This window comes from Halichoeres trimaculatus, unplaced genomic scaffold (genome assembly GCF_033239565.1).
Source record: "Halichoeres trimaculatus isolate MK-OKI-2021-1 unplaced genomic scaffold, fHalTri1.1 fHalTri1_scaffold_11, whole genome shotgun sequence".
Classification (NCBI taxonomy): domain Eukaryota; kingdom Metazoa; phylum Chordata; class Actinopteri; order Labriformes; family Labridae; genus Halichoeres; species Halichoeres trimaculatus.
In genome coordinates, this window is record NW_027437189.1 from 20,412,205 (window position 1) to 20,438,114 (window position 25,910).

At 41.7% G+C, this 25,910-nt stretch overlaps 1 protein-coding gene across 2 annotated transcripts; it reads left to right on the forward strand.

The window, feature by feature from the left end:
* Window positions 1-23,419: 23,419 nt before the first annotated feature.
* On the forward strand, window positions 23,420-25,221 carry her9 (hairy-related 9). 2 transcript variants are annotated; one of them, XM_074681723.1, is made up of 4 exons: window positions 23,420-23,675; window positions 23,838-23,933; window positions 24,047-24,134; window positions 24,243-25,221. In XM_074681723.1, exons 1-4 carry the CDS (start codon window positions 23,568-23,570, stop codon window positions 24,824-24,826), a joined length of 876 nt encoding a protein of 291 aa, XP_074537824.1. In that variant the 5' UTR covers window positions 23,420-23,567; the 3' UTR covers window positions 24,827-25,221. The 2 variants fall into 2 exon arrangements, with proteins under 2 accessions (XP_074537824.1, XP_074537825.1); XM_074681724.1 differs by having other exon boundaries at window positions 24,246-25,221.
* Window positions 25,222-25,910: the final 689 nt, after the last annotated feature.

A 25,910-nucleotide genomic window follows, 5' to 3' on the forward strand; every position in this document is an offset into this window, starting at 1 on the left:
CAAACATGCATCTGCTCATGTTTGAAAATAATCTTGTTGGCTAAAAGGTTTTTGTAAAAGTATATGTGTGCAGACAGCCCATTTAAATATTGAATAAAAACCTATTAGTTACTCCAGATCTTGTTAACAATCCAGAGAACTCACAGGTTTTTCCAGTGTTTTCTTCTATAAAAACATTCTTTATTTCAACATGAATAGTCGTAAACTGTCCACAATTTTACAAAAGAAGGTATTATTTTATAGAAAAATACATTTTTTTAGTGTAAGTCATCTGTATTAAACTTATTTTGGTTTAATTTCTCTTTCCTGTTTCCCCTCTCGTGGGGGGGATTTGCTCGGTGATTTTTTGTAACTCTAAATCCAACAAAATTGGGATTTCACTCCATCTAGAAGTACTTCCTCTACTTAATCTCTTGAGTGCTGCCCTGAATCCTTTCTTGTCCCCACAGAGTAACCACGGAGACGCTGTTTCCCTCCCTGCCACAGCAGTGGTCACTGAGGAGACACGGCCGAGCCCTTGTGTCCAGATGCTGAGCATGCGGCCGTGGCTGGAGCAGCATCCTGTGAGGCAGCCACAAACATATGGGCTGAAAAGGAGGACTCCTCTGGAGCTGCTGGCCCTCTCCTCCGGGACAGAAGCCCATTGTTCTGGGCCTGCCCTCCATGCCACTTAATGGTGCAGAACAGCACTGTACAGGATTGTAAACTGCTCTCTGCTCCTTTTGCCCCGTCAGGCCTTCAATAGCTGGGCCCTCTCCCTCTCCCTCACTCAGTGGGTGTTTTAGTGCCCTCTCCTTTCATCGCTTTCTTCAGCCGCCTCCTCCCTTTTGCTACTTTTGCTTGGTTGCTCAGTGTTCGCTTGACTGATGGTCTAATTGTTATGGAACAATTAAGCCATCTGATTTCTCCCCTCTTCTCTTGTCATGTCCGCTTTGTTTTAGAATGGAGCCGGCTGAGTACAGGAAAGGGCTGGAGGTCACTCCAATATCTGTCTGAGCTTTAATGTAAAGCCCCCGGCATGTGGTCCTAAAGAATGTAACCTGAACAGATAGAGCTCTGAGGTCAGTATGTATCATTAGCCTTTATTTCATTCTCACTTTTGGAGAAAAGTCAGTCAAAGTGCTGCAGGATTATGATTTTAATCTATTCTGACTGATCTGAAAGTTTTGGGATTCAGATCCTCCAACACAAGAGAGAGAAAGTGATTTACGAGTCCTTGTGTAATGATCAGTCAGCTCTAAGGCCTCCTCCTTGTAGGCCCAATAAATCTGTCCCTCTTTCTGTGGAAACTAAGAAATATGTTCCCTTTTAATAGACAGGTGAACTAAACAGCTGGGAGAAAGCTTGACCCAAGATGGCATGTCTGCACACTTTTACCCCCGCCACAGCTATTGTCGTTGTAATGTCACATCTGTGTCCCTGTCTGCTCCTTTCCACCATTCAGTCTTTCATCTTCTATTCTGCTTGTAGCTTCCGCTCCATTTCATACTGTCGCGGTTCCTCCCTCACGAGGAGGCGAGACCCTGGACCATAGTGCTGCAGTAAGGCGAGTGGACCCTCATGTCTAATCCTGTTTTAATTTGACCCTCCTTCAGCGGGCAGCTATTTTTCACTCTGACAAACACGGGCTGTAAAATTTCAGATCTTTGGTGGGTCACATTTTCCTGCCAAGTTCCTCTCATACAGTTTGAAAACAAGGGATAATTGAATGACGCAGAACTTACCAAACTGATACGTACTGAATCACTGTTACCTGAGCTATTTTGGCCTGTATTTTCAAAAAATCACTATCACCATCACATCTGAAATTAGATTTCAGATGTGATGTTAGTAAACAGTGCTCAGCATCACTACCAATACAGAGCTTCAGAGACTTGTATAACATCCGTGCCAATGCACAAAAGTAAAAATGCATAGAGTTGTTTTTTGTTTTTGTTTTTCTGGCGCAGTAATGTGACTTATGTAGTTATGTAGTTAAGCGGTTGTCTCCCTGCAGCTCTAAGAAATAGCAAGTCATGATGCAGTGTCATGTTTTGCTGTTTTTCTGCTGTTTTTTGTAATACAGAAATAACCTCTGAGAAGTTAATCAAGTAAATATGATTTTATATGTTCCAAATGTGGTTTTGGGGGAAATTACTTTAAATGTCTTAAACTGCTGCAGTCATGTAGGTGTATAAAGTGGGTCAGTGCAGGCTGCATAAAGAACTTATGTATATATTTTCAACAGCCAAGCTTTGCATGAGTGATATGTATCTATATCTATATATATATCGGCTTTTGAAAGAAAAATAGAATAAGATAAAATAAAAAAATGTTCAGGACAAACTCAGCAAAGACATAGAATCTAAGTTTGCAAGGATTACAGCAGCACCAGAAACATCCATAAAACTATTGTAAAAGCTATGTAAATACATTGAATGATCAAGGTTACAATAATGCACCCTTTACAAAATAATTCTTGTTTTTTTTTTTTTATATATTATTATTTTGAAACTTTCATTGTTTGCTTGGATCAAGTTAAAAATCATCATAGTTTCTTTACCCCTAGACTATCAGTAACGAATTTTGAATATGTTTTTTACTTCTGTGTCATCAAAAAGGACAGGATTAAAACCTGTACGCATCATATTAATATTCTGAACATGCACAAGATTTTTTCCTTCTGCATTTCTATTATTTCAAAGAAGTATACCAACAATTTACTTGAAGAAATGTCAACTTGACAAGCTGAGAGTTCCCTTTACAATGTGACTGAAAATTTCTCTCATCCCAGCGTGTGGTTAATGATCAGCCTGTGGGACTCGCCGTGTGACAGCAGAGCAGGCCACTGTGGTGCTAATGAGAGGAGAGGACGGCCAGGCCTCCTCTACCACACATACAGCCTTTTGTCTCTGCTTCTGCCCCCCATCATTAGCTTAATGCGGCCCTCTCCTTCCACTAAAAAGCCCACTGCCAGTTTGGCAATGGCTTCACAGATGCAAATCCCTGCCCAGTGCTAATGGACGTAAATGAAAATTAATTGATTCTCATTCAGAGGCCTTTTTAGTTGCCTGTTCTCCCTCCGTGTTTTCTTAATATGCAGACCTCACCCCTCAACGATTCAAACATGCTGCTGTGTCCTGGCTATTGCTATGCAGAGTGGACGACACAAGAGCAAGCAAGGAGCACATCGTCCTGACACCTCGGTATGCATGAGGTGTGCACCTCTGCTCTTTGACCAAGGCCTGAGGTGTGTCCTTTACATCAAACACTACCTGCAGAGGCACGGGGAGGAACACAGGAATGAAAGAATGAAAGACCTTTCATAATCCAACCATTTCCAGAGTACATTTCCGAGCCGATACTAAAATCAATCATAAATTCTGAACTCACTGCACATGGGAAGAGGATGTGGCAGGTAGCTATAACTGTTGCATCCAGTGGTTACAGGACTTTCACAGTCACAACAGATTCAATTCACACACAAACAGGTTTGTCAGGTCTACACATCATCAGTGCTTTATGTCATCACAGACCGACCAAACGACTACCATACACCTGTGGTAGGGATGCTGCCTGTCCCTCACAGGTTCAAGTCAACTTCACAACTATTTCATACATAAAGTCAGCCTGCTTATAATGTGGATTTATACTAAAATGTAATATAAGCTGTTTTATGTTTTTGTTGTAGGTTCTTGAGCATTTCCATTTTTCTCTACCAGTGTTCAACGGCAGAAAGGTTATACACAAAAGTACAGAGTCAGTACAACCGTAGGAGTTTTCAGATGCAAGAAACAGTCAGAATTTCAGAGACATGATTCTTTGGTTTATGGGACTGACTGGACTGAGCTCCAGGATCTAACTGGCCCTCTGACAGAACTTGAATGGAAACTTTAATGGAAACCAGTAAGACCAGTTGATAGAATTAACCCCCAAATTATACAGAGTATTTCATTTCAAGTCTGATAAGAAACTCTTACTAACTTCTGTGTTGTAGAAAAGTTCAGAAGAAAATATATATTTATAAAGTAATATTGAATTGTTTATGTGACAGGGATGGGAGTTGATAAGTTTTTGTCAATACCGATACCCTTATTGATTCTGCTCATCGATCTGATTCTTTTTTCGATTCCCTCGTCAATTCCTGTTGTGAATTTTCTCTGTACAAAAAGTAGCTTTACAGGTTTTCTGTGTCAACAACATTTAATTGAGTTTATACTATAAGTGAATAAAATGTAATTGGTCCCTGAGTCTGGATATTTTTGGGCATAATTATACAGAAACAGGTAAAAATTGCACACAATTGGATGACGTACTGTTGTAATATAATGATAATTCAAGTAGGCCATCTAGTGTCTCAAAGTGGTTATAGCAATGGTTTAAGTTGTTTTGAAGCTTTCTGTAGTTATGAAGTCAGCCATGAGCCTTTCAAATGCCTGTTAGCTTTTGACATTTGAAATTCTCAGTATTTTCACAAAAAGTTGATGTGATATGTTTCTGAGATGAAAGTTGGAATTATATTCTGAAGCTGAAGTTAAGGGGCTGCACGGTGGTGCAACGGTTAGCGCTGCAGCCTCACAGCAAGAAGGTCACGCCAATCCCCACCTTGGCCGATGGGTCTTTCTGTGTGGAGTTTGCATGTTCTCCCCGTGCATGTGTGGGTTCTCTCCGGGTACTCCGGCTTCCTCCCACAGTCCAAAAACATGCTCACCAGGTTAATTGGTCACACCAAATTGTCCCTAGGTGTGAGTGTGTGCGTGCATGGTTGTCTGTCTATGTGTCAGCCCTGCGATTGGCTGGCGACCAGTCCAGGGTGTACCCTGCCTCTCGCCCAATGATTGCTGGGATAGGCTCCAGCCACCCGCGACCCTAAACAGGATAAGCGGTATAGAAAATGGATGGATGGATGGATGGAAGCTGAAGTCAAACTGATGTATGCTAACTGCTAGCATGTCAATGCACTTCCCATATACGTTAGCATCAAGCTTGAACTATTTTGTTATTTTGATAAATAAGGTGATTTATACCATTTCGAATGTACTGAATATGAATCACCTGAGAGAGAGTAATGTACATTTCTTTATGAAGTCAGTTCTTCAGCAAAACTTCAAGCTGAAAATCCTGAATCAGTGTTTTCTTGTGAAATGTTATCTAACTGCTAAGCTAAGATAGCTGCAGCAGACTAGACAACGTAAGGCCCGGCAGCTCCAGCACAATGTTAAGAATTGATAAGGGAACCGTTAAGCACAAAGGCTAATGATATTGATGGATTGAAACATTTCTTATGGATTCTCAACATGAACCGGTTTTCAATTCCCATCCTTATTATGTGATGTAAAATAAGTTTTTATTTAAGCTCGATATACATATGGAAGGAGAGCTGATATCTTAAAATGAATGACCAAAGACATTATGGAAACACACATAAAAAGAGACACAATAGGTCTGAAACCATACTTTGTAACTGCCTATAAAACTAATCTTTAAGACCAGAAGCTTTGTCAGTGTTTTATAACACAAGAAGCTTTAGCAGGTGGGTCTTTAGCGCCATCAGCACCTCCTGATACAGCTTTGATAATGAGATGTAATTGATGGCCATGCCATCCATGGGAGATAAGGAGGCTGGTCTCCTCTGGTTCCTTCTGCTCTGTGGCCGCCTGTCCGGCCTGTTTGTTTACCAATCAATCGATCACCTCTTCCTTTTGTGATTAACCAAGCCTCCTCTGCTCCTTTTCCTGCTCTCCCCCCTCTCATGCAGGAGAAACAGGAATAGTCAAACATTAACCAGACGGAGGTGAAATGACAGTGATGAAATGTGCCTGCAGGGATGATGTCAGTGTTATCTTCCAATGGGACGATTGTTCCTGGGCCTGTTAACTGCTGCCAGGGGTCAGCTGAGGGGTCACAGTGGACTCCAAGCTGAGTTTAGTCTTTTGGATGAGACAGGGGCTCATTAGGCATGAAAGGTTCATCTTAGACTAATATGTGACCAAAAAGTTAAAGACAAAATTTGATGTATTTGATTTGCATGTTAAAATGGAAAGCTGTAATGCTTACATAGATGGTGTTTATCTCACCTGGTGAATAACATCACGACCTCCCAGGAAGTGCCATTCAAATGAGACTGAATCGCATTCACTGCCTTCGGCCAGTGACAGATAGCTTTGCATCACTCCACAGAACATACCGTGAGAGTGCCCATCAGTTTAACAAGCCAAAATGTGCAAAAATAACAACTGCTACTCACTCCTCTGAACCACACACAAACACCCACCCACCAACACACCCATACACACACATAGTCATCTGCCCTGCTCCAAAGTTCACACGCACAAACTCAGACAAAAACCAACACGTTTCAGCATCTCAAACCAATCAAACCCAATAAAAACTTACAAAGCTGGGCGAGTTTTTTGAGTAGGGTGTGAAAGAAAACGAGAGATGGCCCTACAATGAAAGCGGGTGAAAGGAGGGCCATTTGCTAAGCTATCATTCATGAGCTATGGGTCCCATGCCTGTACAAGCTTGCTCCCAGTTCCACACACTTGTTGCCATTGTGACACACTGGCAGAGAGAAGCCTCTGTAGTCCCCAGGATCAATTCAAACCCTGACAACACCACACTAAACCAGGGTGCCATTTGTTCAGCAGGAACCCCCCCAAAACCCATCGCCCCATCTGTCAGGGGGCCTCTGGGGCACTGTGTGTGTGCGTATGTGTGTGTGGGTGGGTGGAAAAGGGGGAGTGGGAGAGGAGGTTAATCAAGATTTGGATGCGGACAGGAGTAGGAGGAGGGAGGAGTGTGTGCGAAGGATTGAATGTGTGGTCATTATGCTGATTTTCCTTTCTCTTTCAAGACATTGGAAGAATACTTCCTTTTACGTTCCTTTTTTTTCTTCATTGGGTAGCCCTCTGCCACCTATGCTGCCCACTTTTATGCTACGGCAAGGGTGGTCACAGGACAGAAATCTGGGAATCAGGTCAATTATAGATGGTGGCTTGCTGATAAGAGTGAAAGAAAGCAATCAGAGAAAGCCGGAGTAGCAGGGTGAGGGAGCGGGACTGCTGTTTTTCTTATAATTCACTGAATGCTGCAGGGTCCCTGCTGCAGGGCCAGGCCTGACCTGACCGCCTGTTTTGTCAGATCTGTTGTGACGCTCCTAACTAGATCCGTTCTCACACAGACCTCCCCCTTGACTACCATATAAACGTTTTTTTCCTTGTGCATGGGTGTGCTCCCTCTAGAAACTTCTCACGCATCCTTGCACACCTGCAAATTCTCAAACTGCAGCTTTGTTTTGCATTTGTGTCCGTGCCATTGATGTTGGAGAAAAGATGCGACAAAGCAGGACAGCTATTTGTTCTTTGCTTAATTAAGAAACCCAAAGAGTTCCTTTCAAACGCTTCCGTGCAGCAAGCCGCCTCAAAGCACAACTCCTGTTCAGTTCACACATCCGTGGCCCTAAAAACCAACCGAGCACTGTTTCCCACTGACCGCAGTGTATGATGGAGGTTCATGTTGGTTCTAGCTCACAATGGGACAAGTGTTGACCTCTGGCTTTGCCAGTGACCCCCTCTCTGCCAGGGGTGAGGTGATGAGACAGATGTGGGTAAACTTCCCTATGTGAACAAGAGAGTGGGGCCCTCTTGTTAAAGGACTCTGTTTTCTCCCACATGTTGGAGTAAGTAAACCTCAGGGTGGAAGGTGGGTCTAATTGGAAAAGGTTGGGATATGGGGTTCAGATAACAGTGGACCAACTGAGGAGTACAAAAGATACCAGTAGAGAGATAAAAAGACCCGTGGAAAGTTGTTGGTTCATCCGAAGTGTGAGGGTGTTCTCTTAAATGCATATCTTTCTCTTTAGAGGCTTGAAGAAAAACAAGTTTCCAGTATCCACAAGCAGCAAATATCACTTATTAGATCTTATAAATATTATATATATATATATATATATATATATATATATATATATATATATATATATATATATATATATATATATATATATATATATATATATATATATATATATCATTACAAGGAAGTGTTTCTTTTTAGAACTGTATTCATTTATTGCCTGTCATACAAGAAATCAATAAAAACCTCACAGGAAACCTAAAACCTTATAATTAGTTGCCTCATTTGTTTTTCTTTTGGTTTACCTGCTGTTCTTATGAGGGACCAGTAGGTGGCACTCAAAGTCTTATGGCCGTAAGAGGGAATGAATGAAGTAATTTGAACACAGGAGTGAAAGCTGACGGAGCCAAACAAAAATTAATCTAATGCCAGATAATAAAACTTATTTACTTGTCATAAGTTTCAGAAAAAATGTGTTTACATTTATCACCCAGCAAAGGAGTTACCACGACGGTGCAATGTAGTGTATGATTTTCACATTTCACTGTAAATCATTCACTTTTCCTTTGCTACCACCAGATTGTCTAAACAAATCTAGATTAGCAATATGACATGCAACATCATAATGTGTCCATAGTAGAAAGAAAATGTTGTTGCATCTCGGTAGATTGCTGTACGAGGACAATCTTTATTATGGGACAAATGACTAAAGTGAAATGAATCTGGATTTTCAAAGTTATTAAGATGTATTATTTGCATATATGTTTCGCTAATATTGTTATAACAAAGAATAAAGTTAGTGTTTTTACTCTTCTTTGTTGTGGAAGCTTTATCTTGAGTGAAGTGCAGTGTACCAATCATAACTCTAAATCCACTGTCAATTTATTGAAAGTGATGAGTCTGCATAATTTAGCTGTATTGTAGATAGATAAGCCTGTATGTTATTTGCTTAATTCCAGATTGCAAAATAGAAAAACCTATAAATACCTATGAGTCCCATGACTCTATCTTTGGCATCTTAGGTTGCCTGGGATATCACCAATAATCTTTACATCCCAGTGAGACAGGACTCTGCTGGCTCCTGCATACTGAGGGCTGCTGAAACTAATGATTAAAAGAATCATATGGCAGGGACACCAGTTGAGAGACAATGGCAGAAAGGTAGTAACAGTCCGTTTAAATCACTGGGAATGAGACGGTGTAGTTGGATACAGGGGGGACCTTTTCTTCAGTTTGCAGACACGACCCAAAAATGTGAGCAGCGTCTGCCCAGAGCAGCATCTCTCACAGAGTGTCAGTGGGAGGACGAGAGCCGCCAGTGTCCTGAGTGTGAACCTTTCATTTTTCTGAGGCCGAAGAGTCATAAATGTCTTGTTCCTATTGTGTGGGAACTCATCTTGGACATTGTCCCGTGGCTCTGCTCACCAGTAGCCAATAAGTTGAACATGGTCTCCTATTGAGCAGCAGTCTAGCATTCCTGGCATTTTCAGTCGGCTGTCTGGCATAAGGTCGGGAGAGACACTGTCAAGCCGAGAAACCTTGTTTTGGTTCCTTTTTCTGGTAAATAGGCCTTAGTGGTGTCCAGCCTGGAATGTCATTGTCCATGTTTTCAGTTCAGTGCCAAAACATTCCCAGTTCTGACTCTTTGGTTCAACCATTCGTGGAAGTTTTATGGAATACAAATACAAGAATGATCACACGGACAAGTCCCAGCCATGTGCAGAAATTTGTGACATAAAGACTGTTTATCAGTCTGTCTTTGGCCTCAGTCTGTCATTTTTATGTAGTTTAAAGGGAAAATTGTGCATGATTGTACCAACAGATGATCAAAAATGTAATTTGATTTTGATGGCAACGATTCCTCTGATGCTATTTCTGAGATTTCCTATTCTAAGCTGCTCCTCACAATTTAATATCTCCCTTCGTTGGGGTTCCTAGATGAGGTAAAAATGAGGGTATCAGCACCAAAAAAGGATTTTTTCCAAATGCTATTTCTCATCATTCTGATCAGGTCAAACAGGACTGGATTTATCTATGGTACGTTGAAGCCCCTGTGACATCACCACGCTAGCTGACAAAGTTTAGTAGTGAGAAAAGAGAGCTGTGTTTTTCCATGCTGAAAATGATTTCTTGGGTTCAGTTGGTAGTAATGGTGGACACTGGACACAGAAGAGCAGAATGAGAGAGTGATAAAGCACGAGCTAAGGGCTAAAACATGGGTTTGCTTGTTTTCATGTTTCAAACAATAGCACTATGTTACTATTAATAAATAAGTTACCTCCAGTACCTCCATTACATTGCATCCAGTAAAGTTATCTTGAACAGAGAAACGTAGTGTTGAAAAGAAGATTTGGTCTCCATTCATTTGCTTCAAAACAAACACGCGCTTTGGAAAGAGCGCACCCCCCCCCCGACTTTTACAGCATTAAAAAGCCTATTTACAGCCTGGTTTAAAAAAAACAGCTTGGGTCTGAAACATAAAATTTCACTTTCTGCACACAATGATTTTGAAGATATTAGAATTGTCTAATCAGATACTTAGCCCAGCTAATGTCACTGACAGGTGGCTTATAGCTGTTGGAAGCTCAAAGCCTAAATTCATGTCCAAACACTGGGATCATATGAGTTGCAGACAAGTGACATCATGGAGACTATGTCCACATTTGATATAGTCTGTGGGTAAGAGTCAGGACAGTGGGGGGCAAGTGCTCATGAGAAGCTGAGTTTTATTGCTTGCGCTAACTCCAGCTTTTCCAGAAAGTCCACACAGTCCCTCTAAGTACTAAATTTGTTTCAAATTGCTGCTCTACAATTATTCTCACAACCAAAAGTTTTTTAAATTGTTTTAACATGCTGCCAGTGTAGGTCTAGTTAATAGCACTTACTAATGGTTACCTCACAAATGACTGTTGACATGCATTATTTGCGCTTGCTAGCAGCATACCTTTGCAATGGACTGTGTGTTTCCTTTGTACTTGGAACTGGAACTAGTCGGAAGTGGAAGTGGAGTCAGTTCAGCATTCCAGTTGCCAAGTTTGAAAATACTGCTTTAACAGCAGTATTTTTGTTTACATGAGGCTGGATGGAGGAGTGGATTCAGATCTTTCCACTCTGGGGAGCGTTTTCAAAAGATTGCTTTTTCACTGAAAACGCAACGTGGTCTCATGTAAACGGAAGGCCAAAACACAACGAAATGTTTGCGGAATTGACCGTTTTCGGCGTCATGTCAACGGGGCATAAAAGAAAAAGAATCAAACAGGAGCTGTTACTGTTTTCCCACGAACTCGGAATTTCCCACTGGGAACTCGGGGGTGGTGTAGGTGCTCCGACTTACAAGTCAAAATTCTGACCTCGGGGGGAGTTCCCACTCGGAACTCTGAAGTTCTGACTTCCGAGTACATATGGAATGCATCATTAGACCAACATAATGAACACATGACCTTACAGCCTGGATAAATTGTTGCCTCTAAAAAAAAAAAAAAAATTTGACTGTGCGACCAAGAGACTTCTGCTCCGTAGACTTTGTTGCAGTAGAACCCTATATCCTAGAAACTGTTAAAGTTATGTGCAACTTATTTTATAAAGTAAGTGTGCTAAATCATGTTATCCTGGTGGATTAAGATCTGTGAGGTTGCATAATTTTACCATATCCCTGCAAATACTTTTTAAGGTATGATTTTCTTTCACTACAGAAATGATTGTTTGGACTCAAAATTAAGTTTGTTTTGCTATCACTGCGTTAGTAGTAAAGCACTAAATGAAGAGTACACAAGTCAGTGCTGGTGTTTCACAGATTCACGACAAATCAATCCCTAAACCTGGTGTCTGAGTGTTCTCCATCTTTGCTCTCAGATGAGGGGAAAGTTGGCGAGGAGTATTAACTCTTACTTGCAGTCATAAAATAAAGTGTTAAAGGGAAAACAGTGCTCGCAGTGTGTAAGTAAACCCCGGGGCTCTGTGTTTTACCGCTCTGGATTTAAAGTCTCGTTACTGGGAGATTATTGGACTTAATCTAGTAAAAAGGAGCGTGAAGTTCCGATCACCCTCAAGGGTTCTGGCTGTCCTTTGAAACAGTAGGGGAATTCATGCAAGTCAGCCATATGTTGCGTCCCTCATGCCTCCTCTGTGAGGGGGGGAGAGGTGTGCCTAATTCTCTAGTGAGGTCCACTCAAACATCACCTGAGGCACTTAACTGGCAGGTAGCACTTCAAGCTAGCAGTCAGAGCTGCTCAGTTTGTTGTGAATGAGCTGGGACGGTGTTGATGGAGCACCAGGTCACCCGCTGTGTGGTGGAGGGTGAGCTTTGCCTCAGGGTGGGTTGTGGTGGTTGGATAGCAGTGGAGCGGTGAGGTGCAAAGGGTGACCATCTTGGGGGCCCTTTGAACTGCAGGCTGCAGGTGGAATGTGCTTAGTCAGCAGGTCACTTTTCATCCGTCTTAGGAGGTGAGCCTGGAGAGTCAAGCTAATGCTAATTGTCCTGGATGTGGTGGTGTGTGACTGAGATTTACCAGCCATCATGACCAATCCATTGTCACTGTGTCCACCAGCAGCCATCCAGAATCTTCAGTTTGGGATTTAACATACAAACACACACAACATGTGAACAATCACAGCCAGCAGCTTTAAAAATATTCAAGTACAAATTCCGGGGAAACAATCACATGCATCTCTCACCTTCTTTATGGTAATCTCACATTTGTACATTGATATCAATGTGTCAAATTCTAGCTGTTTTTGAAGACTGTTTCATGTCCAAGGGGCATTATAGTAAAACAGTTTCTGTAAAACCTAGGATGAACGACATGGAGTGACATCAAAGAATTGTAACAGGAAGTGATGCAGAGAAGGGTGCAGAGGTATGAAGAAAGCCCTCCCAGAGTGGTTTTAGAAATACAAATGTATCAGTTCATTTGGGCCAGTGGAAATGTGAGATTTTGTTGCATAAATGAATGAATGGAAAAACCAACCCTTGTTAAAGTTTTTCAAGATGCCGGGGAGATTAGCCAGTTATACTGACAATGTGAGAAAAAAAAAAAAACGTCATAGTTTTAATCTACTGTTGAATTGGAGACAAACGTTCAGGCAGTTTCAAAGGTTCTCCTTTATTTGAACTTTTTTCCATCAGTTAAGTGATATTGGTGGTTACATTAAACTAAAATGAACACAATCATTTAGTCCATCAGGATGGGTGACATTCAATAGGACATCAGAATTCACTTCTAAGACCTGATGGGAAACTATTTGAAAAATTCACTGAACATATGTTGTGTCTCAGAGTGAAATTCCATTGCAGAGGTTGTAATTTAAGAGTCTGATGTCAAACAGCGACATGATTCTCTGTATGTAGTCTCTGTGACTGGAGCCGCAGAACTCAGGAGACTTGCTGGTCCTGCAGAGGAATCCCTTTGTGTCTCCCCAAACTCTGACCGTCTGACCACAGGGGCTCCAGACCATCGGAGCAGCATACCTCAGCCTCACCCCACCTCATAGCAGCAAGTGACAGAGTAAAGACTGATTCACAACAAACAAACACCCCAAACAAGGGTGTGATTTGTTAGTCAAAATGAGCGGGAGAAGCAGCTCTCACTGGCTGATGAGATACTGGATTTGCATAGAGTCACTGGACTTCAAAGTACAAGTTGACAACAAAAGATTCACATTTCCATAATTGTTTTACAGACTGTTTGTACTGTGTAGATACTGTCAACACAAACAGTTATAAACTTTATTTATTGTAGGGAAAAGGGAAAGGCTGTGATGCTAATGCTGTGTCTTTGCCACCAGAATAATTTAACAGTTTCAGCTTGATAAACTCAGGACTGTAGGAGCTTGGACTGAATGTATGATGGGCTTTTTTTTCTTCTGTACATCAGGTCTGTCCCTGCTCTGTGTCACACTGCTGCTCACGGCCAACAGATCAAGGCCTTGGCCCCCGTGGTACCCTGTTAGCCCCCAGCCTGCCTCCAGGTGGGCGCTTCTAATGAGCCCCAGTCGTAGTTTTGGCGTGGGCCTCTTCTTCCCAGGGTGGGAGGGGGGCACTGTGGGGGCAGTGGGGGTCTGCCGACTGGGTCAGCAACAGAAAGGGCACAGAATATGGGACAAGGAAGAGAAAGACAAGAGGGAGAGCTGAAAATCACACTTTTCAGACCTTATTAATGGTGAGTTTGTGTATGAGTGTGGGAAGACTGAGTATGAGGGCCTTGTAAGAAGAAAGGTTGTGCCACATGGCGCATTTTGAAACACAAGTCCACTTTGTGCTCTTTGATCAGAGTTTATTGTAATTGACCACACACAGAAGTCCACTTGTTTCAGTGCTCCTTGAATGGGCCAGGCGGTAGGTTCACTCTGCCTTTACAGTGTGAGATATTCCAGTGTCAACAAGCCCCCCTTCCTTCTTTCGTCCACTATGTGATACACGTGAAAGAGAGCGCAGTGACTAATGGGAGTGTTTGTCTGATGCTGCCAGCCCCTGCTTTTGTTTCCTGGGCTTTTGATGTAATTGATTCGTGGTGTTTTCAGAGACACACATCGTCTCCTCCACAATGTTTGGCCCAAAATAAAAGTTAAGAGGTGGGTACGTGCTGTTTAATGTGTGAATCTCCACATCAGAGGGAAGAGGAAGGGTGGTGGTGTTTGGGGTTTAGAGGGGGCTTTGATGACAGGATGATGTTCAAGGTGATAACAAACATGGATCAACATTAGCCCATGGCATATGTGCGACTTTAGTGTGAGCTGCAGTGCCCAGCATACACTACAGCTCTCTGCGACATTTGGACAGAAAAGAATCCTGAAACATGTCCTGCTCCTCTGTGTCCTTTGTTTTACCTCTGGCCTTGAACAGGATTTTACTGAGCTTAATGAGAGATCTGTGACGGAAGGTGTCAAGTCACTCATCTATACACTACCAGCAATTTGCAAAGTCAGCATTTTTGTCGTGGAAAGTGATTTGTCAGCATTCTTCATATTTTATGGCAAAAACATCAGCTGTGATGTTCATGAACAAAACAGTGTTAAAGACAGTATAGCTGCAGTTTTCATTTCTCATTTTTTGATTAAAGAAATACAGTGGTATTTTTCTGCTCTCTTAAATTACAGCTCCATTTATGTAAAAATGAAAATTATTATCAGTAACTAAATATGGATTGGTTATGTAAGGGTTGTCCATACTAAAAACCTAATGTTTCTTTTTTACTGGAAATTGGTCAAAACCTGGGGCTGGTGATTTCCATAAAGCAACTTTTTCAAAAGCTGTTTACACATGCACTAAACTCTAGCTCATTTCCAAATTTCTCAGTTTGTATGTTTGAATGCAGTTGGACAAATATATCACCCTTATATTAACCTTGATTTTTTTTTTTTCAGCCAGTTGTTGAATTTGCACAAAAAGTGAAAGAGTGGGTCATGAAAGGTCACAGGAAAAAGAAAAAAAGAAAAAGGAAAAAAAAAAACCCATCAAGATCACACTGTGAATACATCCATCACAGTACACATAACATTAATGTAAAGGTAAAAACTGTCTTGCCATCCAAGTATATCTGAAGTATGAGAAGTTTTAGTTTAGGTTTATGTCAGGGACAGTCTCCCTGGTCACTTTGGAAAGAAGCACCCCTACCTTTTTTAGAAATTTTCAGCAGTGCATGTGAAAAAGGGGCTATTGCTCTGAAAACCTGGTAATGATAATTTTTAAAGCTGATGATAAAACTCTCTAACCATCACATTGTCTCCAGCAATAAGAACTTAGGAGCAGGCGAAGATTTTTTTGCCTTTGGTTGTCTAAACTCTTTATGGGTGTAAAAAGACTTGGCTTTAGTGGGTCACCGTGTTTTGCACATGTTGGATCTCCTGTGGTGCTGGTCAGTCAGAGTGGAATAGCCCTGCCTCATGGGATCTCACCAGCGTCATAAAGGAGTCTTTGTCAGCCATGAGCGGGGTCATCTCTCTCCTCAACTGGCCAATAAACAATCACATTCCCCACTTTTCTTATGATTCTCTTTGGCTTTTGGGTCCCAGACAAAGGTGTGAAGACTTGGATTATTCACAGGGAAAATGAATAAAGGATTAATTTGCATTGATTCCGCTTTCCTACAAAGGGAGTAATTTTTTGTCCAGATGAAGTGGAAAGCAAAGCGTTTTATCGACCAACATAATTTAACAAAAACATCAATAGCATCTGTTTATACGGCTATAACTGAGCGAATTCACCAAAATCTTACTTTGTGTTACATCACTTTGAGGGATTAATTCAATTTAGTCAGTAGGTGTGGACTGAGTGTGACTTTTGTGTGGAATTGAGCCTTTGAGGACAAATGGAGAAACATCAGTCTAAATCTGAATAATTTGGCACAGAGATTTGGTGAGGCTCTTTCTAAACCAGGTCTGATAGATGAGTTGGTATGTTAATGCAGCGACAAATGTGTCCTTTTCTGCTCTGTGTTCGCCTGTTTGACTTATTCAGCGCATTCACCACAGCCGGTGAAAAATCTTGTTCTCCATTTACACATGTTTGGTTTGGCTGGAATGGATTAGACACAAGATCAGTTTAATCCAAAAGTGGAGAAAAGCTGATTTTCTGCCGTTTTTTTCTGGGTGTATGTTGGTTTTCTTGCTGTCACAGTGAAATTTGATGAGGAAAAAGTAAATCCAAGGTACAGAGCCTTACTCTGAAAGGGTTTTTCAGATAGTTTTATGATATCCACAGGGAGGGTTTCACAGTACATCATTAATGATAGCTTTGTTTTGTTTTTGTTTTTTTGTTTTTTGTTTTGTTATACTGGCGTGCACCTGAGAGAAACCAAAGCAGAAGAAAAGTGACCCCCACAAAATATCATGTGTCATCTGGCATCCATATGACAATTTTGACACTGTTTTAATGAGATTTGTGATATTCATTAAAAATCGAATGTTTAGGTGACTTGCAAAGCAAAACAGAGAGGAAATTAAAAAGGCAAAATCAAACACAAAAATGCAGATTTATACTCAAATTTAATTTTTTTTGTACACTTAGCCAATTTTAAGATTTTCTTTGCCCCTCATGTTTGATCTTTTGTCTTTTCTGTGCACACCCTCTGTTTTCAAACCAAAGACCCTGTATGCAAAGTGATGAGGGGGCTGCAACTCCCATGGAGCACAGCCCTCTTCCAGAGTGCCGCAGAAGGCCATATCTGTCACAGCACATTCCTATTTTCAGCTATGATATGAATGAAGTGCTGCGGTGTGCCTATGCAAGCTGCAAGCATGGAGCTCAAAGGGCTGCTGAAATGCTGTAATGTAATTATGTGGACAGTCCCTCTGATCCATGAGTTTGAAACGCTTCCACAGCCCCCATTCAGCCAGTGGGGCTGCTGTGTCTTTTCTCGGGGGGAGGGCTCTGGAGTCATCTGAAAGGACCTCCTCTGTACTCATTGTGCTCATTGTCTTTGGAGGCCTGTTATTAGCGGGGGAATCAAGTTACGGCACACCACTGATGAGAACTTCAGAGATTTTACAGTTACAGGCGGGGGTGGGTCCTTTATTCGGACTTCTGTGTGAGTGAATCAGGTCAAATTTTAAGAAAAGAACTGATTTCACCCTAAGATCGTGGACTTCCCAAACCATGGCCTCTTTAAATGACTCTTCCATTTACTTAATCTGCTTTCATGGGGTACCTTTATAAAAAGGTGCAGTTAAATTATTTATCCATTTAGGTAACTTTACACACCTTTCAGACAACCTTGAATACTGTTTTGATACCACTAGTGTTTTGTAAATAATATTTGATGAACACAAAACTAAATAAATCTTTTGATTTGTCTTGTTCAGGATTTTTATTTCAAGAAAATAAACAAAAGGATAATTTGATTAGATACTAATGTCTTTAATCCTCTGAGCAAAGCAACTACATCTTGTGCAATCCAAACACTCAAACCTCATTTGTTGCATTTAAAAACTCTTTAACAAGTTGGCCGTGAAACCCCGTCTCTCGTCCAAGCCTCTGGATAAAAGTGGAGATTGCATTAAAGGCTTGTAGTTCACAAACCATCCTTCCAACGTTTATTCAGGAATTAAATTAAAGGTTCCAGCAATTTCCAAAATTTGATTTAGAGCTTTGTGTTTACCTAATCTCTGGCTTTCACACAGACACCAGTGGAAATGTCCAAATGCGTCACTGCACAACTTTAAAGGCCTTTCCCATGTATAGCAGTGTAGTGACCCATTCTAAATAACCTATATCATTGGGGAACCGTGGTTTATAAAGGAGTCCATTGGAACCAGTGCTGAAAGGATTTTTTTTAGGTGGAAGCCTGGACGAAAAGTGCAAAGAGGAGGATAAAGGAGAAGTATAGGAGATGTCAGGACGCCTTTGGGAGGAAAACAAACTGCAGAGACCAATGTGAGTTGACTTAATCTGATTAGACTAACCTCATCAACAGCCCACTTAAAAGGGAGAAGAAAGGCCTGAATTGGGGCGAGAAGCAAGAGAAAAGGGGTCTCTCTCTCTTCAGAGAGCCAAAGAGGCTCTGTGAATGCACCACATTGTACTGGACATGCTGGTCTGCAGATGGCAAAATGACAACAAGGCGCTTGAAAAGTGAGGCAAAAATAATTGATCTCAGGGTTTTTTTTTCCCCCATTGCAGGTATGAAAACAGCCAAGGGAGTAATGAGATTAAGGAAGAATAAAATGAAAGTCCATGAAAAAATTCCTCTTTTCTCTCACATTTGTGGTGCAAACATGCTGCTTTGAAGCTTTTTGACTGAAAGCAACCGCCCTTCTAATGCCATGAGAAATATTTCCAGATTCATACTAATTTATTCAGATTCTGGCCTCTTGTAAAGCACCCTGCAGTCCTGGTAATACATCAAACAGGGGATGGATGAAGAGGAAAATAGCTTTTCTAATACCAACACAATTGATGGGTGTTAAAAAAATGTTCTAATACATCTGGCCACTCCCAAATGTTAGAAATCCCTAACAACAATGCACGTGAAATATCTCATCCTGGCAGGAGAAAATCCTTTCAGATCTGAAGCCAATCTCTGTGAGGAAAAGAGCACGTGTTTTTACACAATGTTTGTTAACCTTAATACTTTGATATTTACTTTAATTAGTTTGTGCAATGATTCATCAGCTTCATGTTTATGGTATTCTGTAAATCCCTCTACTTAAAGAGGGAGGTGAATGCAGCAGCCACAGGTGTCCTTTCAATCAGAGGCTTAGGTCCGCTGTTTTGGGGATCTTGGCTTTACTGGGAACCTCACAGCGCTAACTAGTACTAACAGGAGCTTTGAAGTCCTGCTGTCATCCCTGATTTGGAAACACAGCTTCAAATGACTGTGTCGTGATCATTGTGATGTTTCTTGATCTGGTGTTAAAGGCAGTACGTAGATCACTCAGAGATTTTTCTCATTTCATGCCAAAGATTCACAGCAAGTTGTACATTTAAAGTGATGGGATAAGTGTCAAAGAACACATGTGTATAGGATAAACAGATCTGCAAAGAGATGCTGGAATTGACATGAACTGTGCTGACATCATGCAACAAAATACTTCACTTAATCTGTATTTAATGATTCTTTTATCATTTGATTTCAAGTTTTAAATAACATTAAATCCTTTTGTGGTGCATTCATAATAAAGCAAAACATTGAACAGAAACGACAATTGAGCAGTTCATTAAGTTTACAAATGGCGTTGGACTACTGGGAAACTGAGTTTAGCATTACCAGAATCTGTAGCTGTAGACAGAACAACAGGTTGTGTAAGGGATAGGCCAGTATTTGTGCCCATGTATCAGGCACTAATACCAGAAGCTCATGTTTCACTGTATGCATCAACTTTATGCAGTCTAGCTGCCTTAAATAAGCTGGACTCAAATTTATTTTGCACACATACATTTCACTTCTTTGTGTCAAATGATCAGCAGAATCGTGTTTCATTTGCTCTCTTGCTCTATCACCCCCAAACAGCCACAGTGACATAAACCAAAAGCCACCCAGACAGTTATTGTAGCGCCCTAGTGTTGGGGATTCATGGCTATAAACACATCTAGCAGCACTTGATTGGGGTTTGTGTATAGAGGGATTGGCCAGCTGACACCAACTAATACAGATATAATTGACTCTGCCTCTGCATTCTGCTTGTGGATTTGGAGAAGTGCGTGGGCTCATTGTACAACAAATGAAGTAGAGAAAAGAAGGGGCTAAGCATTCTCCAGATCTGGACAACAGACAACTGAACTCTGCTAAATCTGCAAACACAGCTTCTCCATCCTTCTGGGCCCTTTGATGTCACCCTGCAGACCTGTAGCTCATAAAGCTAAGTCAAAAAGCAAAGTGCTCTCGCCTCTTTTCTGCTGAATGTTGATAGACTCTTAAAAGCAGCAGCATTTTCTGTTCTCTGCATTCCTGCAGTTTGTGATGTCGGCCTCAGCTTTAATGATGCTCTAATCGTGGAGTCTCTCCAAAAGTTTCATTCAGTTGAAGGGGAATTCCTCTTTCCTTTGTTGTCTGGGATCTTTGAAATGCAGGAATGAAGAGGGCGACTTGTTGCCAGAAAAAGGTTTGAAACACAAGAAGTTGTCTGACTTGGTATGACTTCAGATCAGGTTCAACAGGTGCTGCTCCATCTACACAGGATTATTTATTTCAAAATCCCATTAAATCCATCAGTGGAGGGAGCAGTTGTGTTGAATAATCTCAGCATCATCTGGGCCAATCTGAATGCAAATAAAGGCGATGTGGGCTCAAGCACACACAGCTGGCCCTTAAAGCTCGGGATCCTGGGTAAACAAGTGTCCAGCATGCCTCAGCACAGCTCACCCATGGAGCAACGTCTTGAGTCATTGAACAATGACGGCTACTTCACCAGAGATGGGTCTGAAGCGGGGCTTAGCAAACTTTTATTACATTTGGTGTATTTCTTTGGACTGCACAGCAAAAGAGGATCGAAGAGTTTGTCAACAGGTTAAAGATTACAGCGACATCATTTCCTGCTCAGACTCTGTATCACTCCTATTGATACAGTGCATCTGCTGGTTTAACATGGAAATCAGCTGCTCACTCACACAGAGGAAGCGTATGTACAGTATCTTATTTAAAAGTGACCTGCAACTGTAACATTTGTTGATGTACTGATTTTTCAAATCAGTTTTGGTTTATGAATACATTTTACTACCTGTTTCAGCAAAAATCAAATCATTCCATTACAATACTTTATAATTCAAACTTTGTATTGAATTAAGCACCTTTCAGTTTGGGGGTGTAACATTATGAAATATTAATCGGGTGCTGATTTAGTTCAGTTGATAGAGCAGGCACTTCATGGAAAGAGGTTTGTCATGGATGTAGGACTGGTTTCAGGTCCTGATGGGATTTTGATCTGTTAGTGTCTCCTCATAATGCCTGTTTCTCTCCCTCAGCTGTCCTGTCCAGTCTATCCAATAAAAGCTTAAAGGGCATGTAAAATCTATAAAACACATTAAATTAAATAAAAAAAATTGTAAATAAATAAATAAAGTGGTTAATTTTTCTGCACAAAGAAAGATATGAACCTACGTTCTGTCTTTTGTTACTTTGCAGTGTCCTTTGACCTCTTAAATTTATTACATCTTTCGGACACGGTTGTGCCACCCAGTGGTCACCTCAAAAAAACAAAACATAAAAGAAATGATTTAAGGATACAACTTTTCATCTTTCCAAAACAAAAGTCAAACAATTCTTATACTTTTGGGAACAATCAAGGCACACTTAAAAATTCTGAAAAGTAGAAGGGAAAAAGAGACAAGAATTCAGATACATCCTATTAATAGCATACATTGCTGTGATTGGGAAAATTTATTAGCAAAGCAAAATGAGCAGTCTCATCACTATGCTTATAGTTTCATCCAATTCAAAATACACATTAACATGATCTCTTTTGGATGCACAAGCCCTGCTGTTAAAACCTAATCTCTTGAAACTACATATGCATGAGTAGATGTGGTGAGTTAAAGGCCCTGGAACGCATCATATTTTTGGTGAAGGTCTTCTTCAATTAGCCACTAGATGGCGCTCATTCCCTTCAAACAAAGCCAGTTTTGAGCGCACACACTGATTGCTGTTGGCTTTAGATGTGTGTAAAAAAACAACAACAAATGTTTAATGAAAATTTTTGGAGTGTTTTGAGTTTTGCAGAAGCACCTGAAATATACAAACTTTAAGATGAATGGAGGGGGGGGGTGTCTTTTTTTTTTTTTTACAGAATTCTTTTCTTTATTGAAGGCTGTTTTAATGAGCAACTCAAATATTTGAAATACTACTGAGATTTTCTTAGAAGTAAAGTCTTAAAAGAGAAGACTGATAAAACGGTGTTGTTCATTAGCTTGCTGACTCTCATTTGGAGAAATAGGTCCATCGGCAAATAAAAGTCTATCCATAATGCAGCCACAATGAAAGACTAAGTTCTGGTCTGTATTTCTATTCTCTATTCTTTTATATACTTGATTCTCTCCAATACGGTTTCCCGGATATTCTAGCCTGACGTCGTGTGCTTCTCAGTTTCTTGGTCGTAATCTCCAGGTTTTGGCACGTGCTCCGCGTAGACCGGAGAAGACTGCGCGAATGGCACGCGGACAGATGTGCCTCCTCCCCCTCTTCTTCTCTCCCCCCTCTTCCTCTTTGAGCGGCTCCCGCTCCAGGATGATTGACATGGAGCCTTTCTCACAGCCAATCAGAGAGCTGCTTGCTGTATTTGCATAAAGTGGCCGCATGCCATTGGCTTGGTGCGTGCTACTGCAAACCGCCTCGCGTGCCATTACAGATGCCCTCTCCTTGGGGGCGCAAGAGGAGTCTTTAAATTAGGGAAAAGTGTGTTTGTTTATGTGTAAAGCTAAAAAAAAAAGTAAATGCTTGAACTAACCAAACCTTGTTCCTTCAGCAGCAGTAGAGACGCTAAAATTTGTATTTACCTACTCAATTTCTCGCGGACATTGGCACTAGTAGCGAACCATACATACGTCACTAATGTAAGATTAAAACTTTTGATAGGCCTGTGACTTTATTTTTAGCAAAAACAGTTATACAATGCCATCTAAATAACTAAGAAGATTTCTATAAAAGTTCTTGTCCTTAACAACTCACTGTCAGAAGTTGGCTTCTGGCTAAACTGTAAAAGCCTTTTGTCAATACAGACTCTACATTCTTCCCTTCACACACACACCAAGCAGTCTAACATTTTTGACGAGTACGGAGCAAAGTTGGAAGCAAACATCCAGCTCATTCCCCTCCCTTATCACTTCACAGCCTGGCCCGGCCGCCGCTGCTCGCTCCGCTTTGTTGTTTGTCCCTGCAGGGCTGATTGAGCAGCGCGTGACTGACGGCCCGCGGGGGTGTTGTCCAATCAGCGGTCTGCCCCGCGCCCAATGGGTGAGTCCTCTTTGCTATTGGCTGAGGCGAGTGTGGGAAAGAATGCAGAGAAGGTTTCACACGAACTGGGAGCACGCGAGCGGTCTATAAGTACCGCCGCGGCGTGTGTCAGCTGCAGATGCGGAGAGTCAGCCCGCGCACAGCAAAGCACGCTCTCTGTACTCAAATGACAGATCAGTGATAACAAGCGACGGAAAGCGAAGTGATCGGACTGCCCAGGCATTTGTTACATGTTCTCCAGCGGCTGAACGTGAAGCTGCGAAACAACTTCAGATTTGTTTCGTCAACTTTTATTTCTCCACTCCAAAAGAGGATTTATTTCTTTTGACTTTTTACTCGTTTTGGTCAAAAATGCCAGCTGACACTATGGAAAAGCAGACGGCATCCCCTATCGCCGGTGCGCCTGCCAATGGATCACACACACCGGACAAACCAAAAAACGCCAGCGAGCATAGAAAAGTAAGTTATTGTGTTTTCACTGAAAAGCAAGATTGCGTTATGTGAAAAATATATAAAAGTTTGCATTGCACTTAACACAATGTAATGACATGACACGCGGTGTGTAAGTTGATTGATACGCTTGGCGAACATGGTATTTATGCGATTATTTTCCTTTTGCAGTCATCCAAACCAATCATGGAAAAACGCCGGAGAGCGAGAATTAATGAAAGTCTTGGACAGCTCAAGACTCTCATCCTGGACGCACTTAAAAAAGATGTAAGTGGAAAACTAAGCTTGGTGATCAATACTACCGTTTTGAGTTAAAGGATTTGAAGTTTCAAAAAATATATATTTGAATAAAGACTCAACTTTACTCTTTCTTCCCGCAGAGCTCCAGACACTCCAAGTTGGAGAAAGCAGACATCCTTGAGATGACAGTTAAGCACCTGAGGAACCTGCAGCGCGTTCAAATGAGCGGTAAGTCCATTCTACTGAAAAGACCGTTTTTAAACATTAAAAACACACCACGGTAGCTTCAGCTCCCTAAACTCCAACTTATACTTATCTCTCTCATCTTTACTCCAGCAGCGCTCTCAGCAGACGCCACGGTTCTGAGTAAATACAGAGCCGGATTCAGCGAGTGCATGAACGAGGTGACCCGCTTCCTCTCAACCTCTGAGGGGGTGAACACGGAGGTGAGGTCCAGGCTCCTCAATCACCTGTCCAACTGCATGGGCCAGATGATGTCTATGAACTACCCGCAGCAGGCCGCGTCCCAGCAGGCACACCTTGCTCAGCCTCTCCACGTGCAGCTCCCCTCCACCCTGCCCATCAACGGCCCCGCTATGGGCTCCAAACTTAGTCCAGCAGAGGCAGTCTCCCCGAAGGTCTTTGGTGGGTTCCAGCTGGTGCCTGCAACAGACGGACAGTTCGCTTTTCTGATCCCCAACCCGACCTTCGCCTCCGCTACAGCTCCTGTCATCCCCCTATACGCAAACGCAGGCGTACCAGTTGCGGTGAATGCTAGCCCGGTGCACGGCAGCTCCGCACCGACAGCAGCATCTCCAGTACACGGCATGACGTCCTTCTCCGGGGGGTCCCAAGCGGTCAGCCCTGTCGGGGTCAGCACCGGATCGGAAAGCAGCGAGCCTGTGTGGCGGCCTTGGTAGCCAAGGATAAGAGACTCATGTCGATAAAGTTTGCATTACTTTAGACATTTAACTGACTGCACAAACTGTTGAGGGGGCTAAACCTGGAACTGTCCCGCCATGGAACGGTTGTTCCAACCACTTAATGCCCCCAGTAGTTCTCTTGTTTCGTTTTATGAGACAGGGTTTACCATACATGGTATATTGTTTTTTTTATTTATCACCAGATTCCAACATTTGGATGTCGGTGATAAGTGCTGTACATGCAGATGGAAGATTTTATAGGAGATTTTTGTTATGAAGTACTTTTTATGAAAAGGTTTAGTTTTGTACAGAGTTGTAATTGATTGTCAAACCAAAGCTGTGTTTTATATTCTCTGTTTGCGTTGAAAAGGAAAAAAAGTGAAGTTGGGTGATGGCCCATTGTTTCAATAAAACATATTTCAGAAAAGAAATTCCTTGTCATAAGCTTGTTTCTATTTTATTTGTTGCTATATTTTGGAAATGTCAGCACTTTGAAATTTTGGGTGCGTGCGTAAAAGTTACAGTCTATGCGTAAAGTCAAAGTTTCCGCTTGAAGAAATGTACGGTTAAATAAAAAGTAACTGACTCATGGCGTGAACAGGACACATCTGCAACCTGTAGTTTATGCTCCTAATATGAACTGCAGTATCAACTGATTTAGTAAGTTTTGAGAGCCCACCTTGTCACCAGTTTGGCGGGAGCTCTTTACATCTGGCCTGCTGGAGAATGGTCCAGGGGACAATGGGGGTGTATCTTTCTATTGCTATAAAGGTAATTAAAAGTTTGAAAGGGGTCTCATCCTGTATGCAGCGGGAGCTTTGAGGAGTCTTAAACCCTATTCATGAGCCTGGGAAATGCGCTCAGGGGTTAATGTCACTAACAGATTGCCTCAGTGAAAGAAGAATATGGAAGGATCCTCGCGTTCTTTTGTGCACCAATTGTTCAAATCCACTCCCAGTGGGCCTTCACCTCATTGAAGGAGAAAACGAGGGAACTTACTAAGACTTTTGTTTGTTTGATGGCGCCGAAACTCGAAGGGGGTCATCTAAATTTCATTATGACTCTTTTCTTTAAATCAACT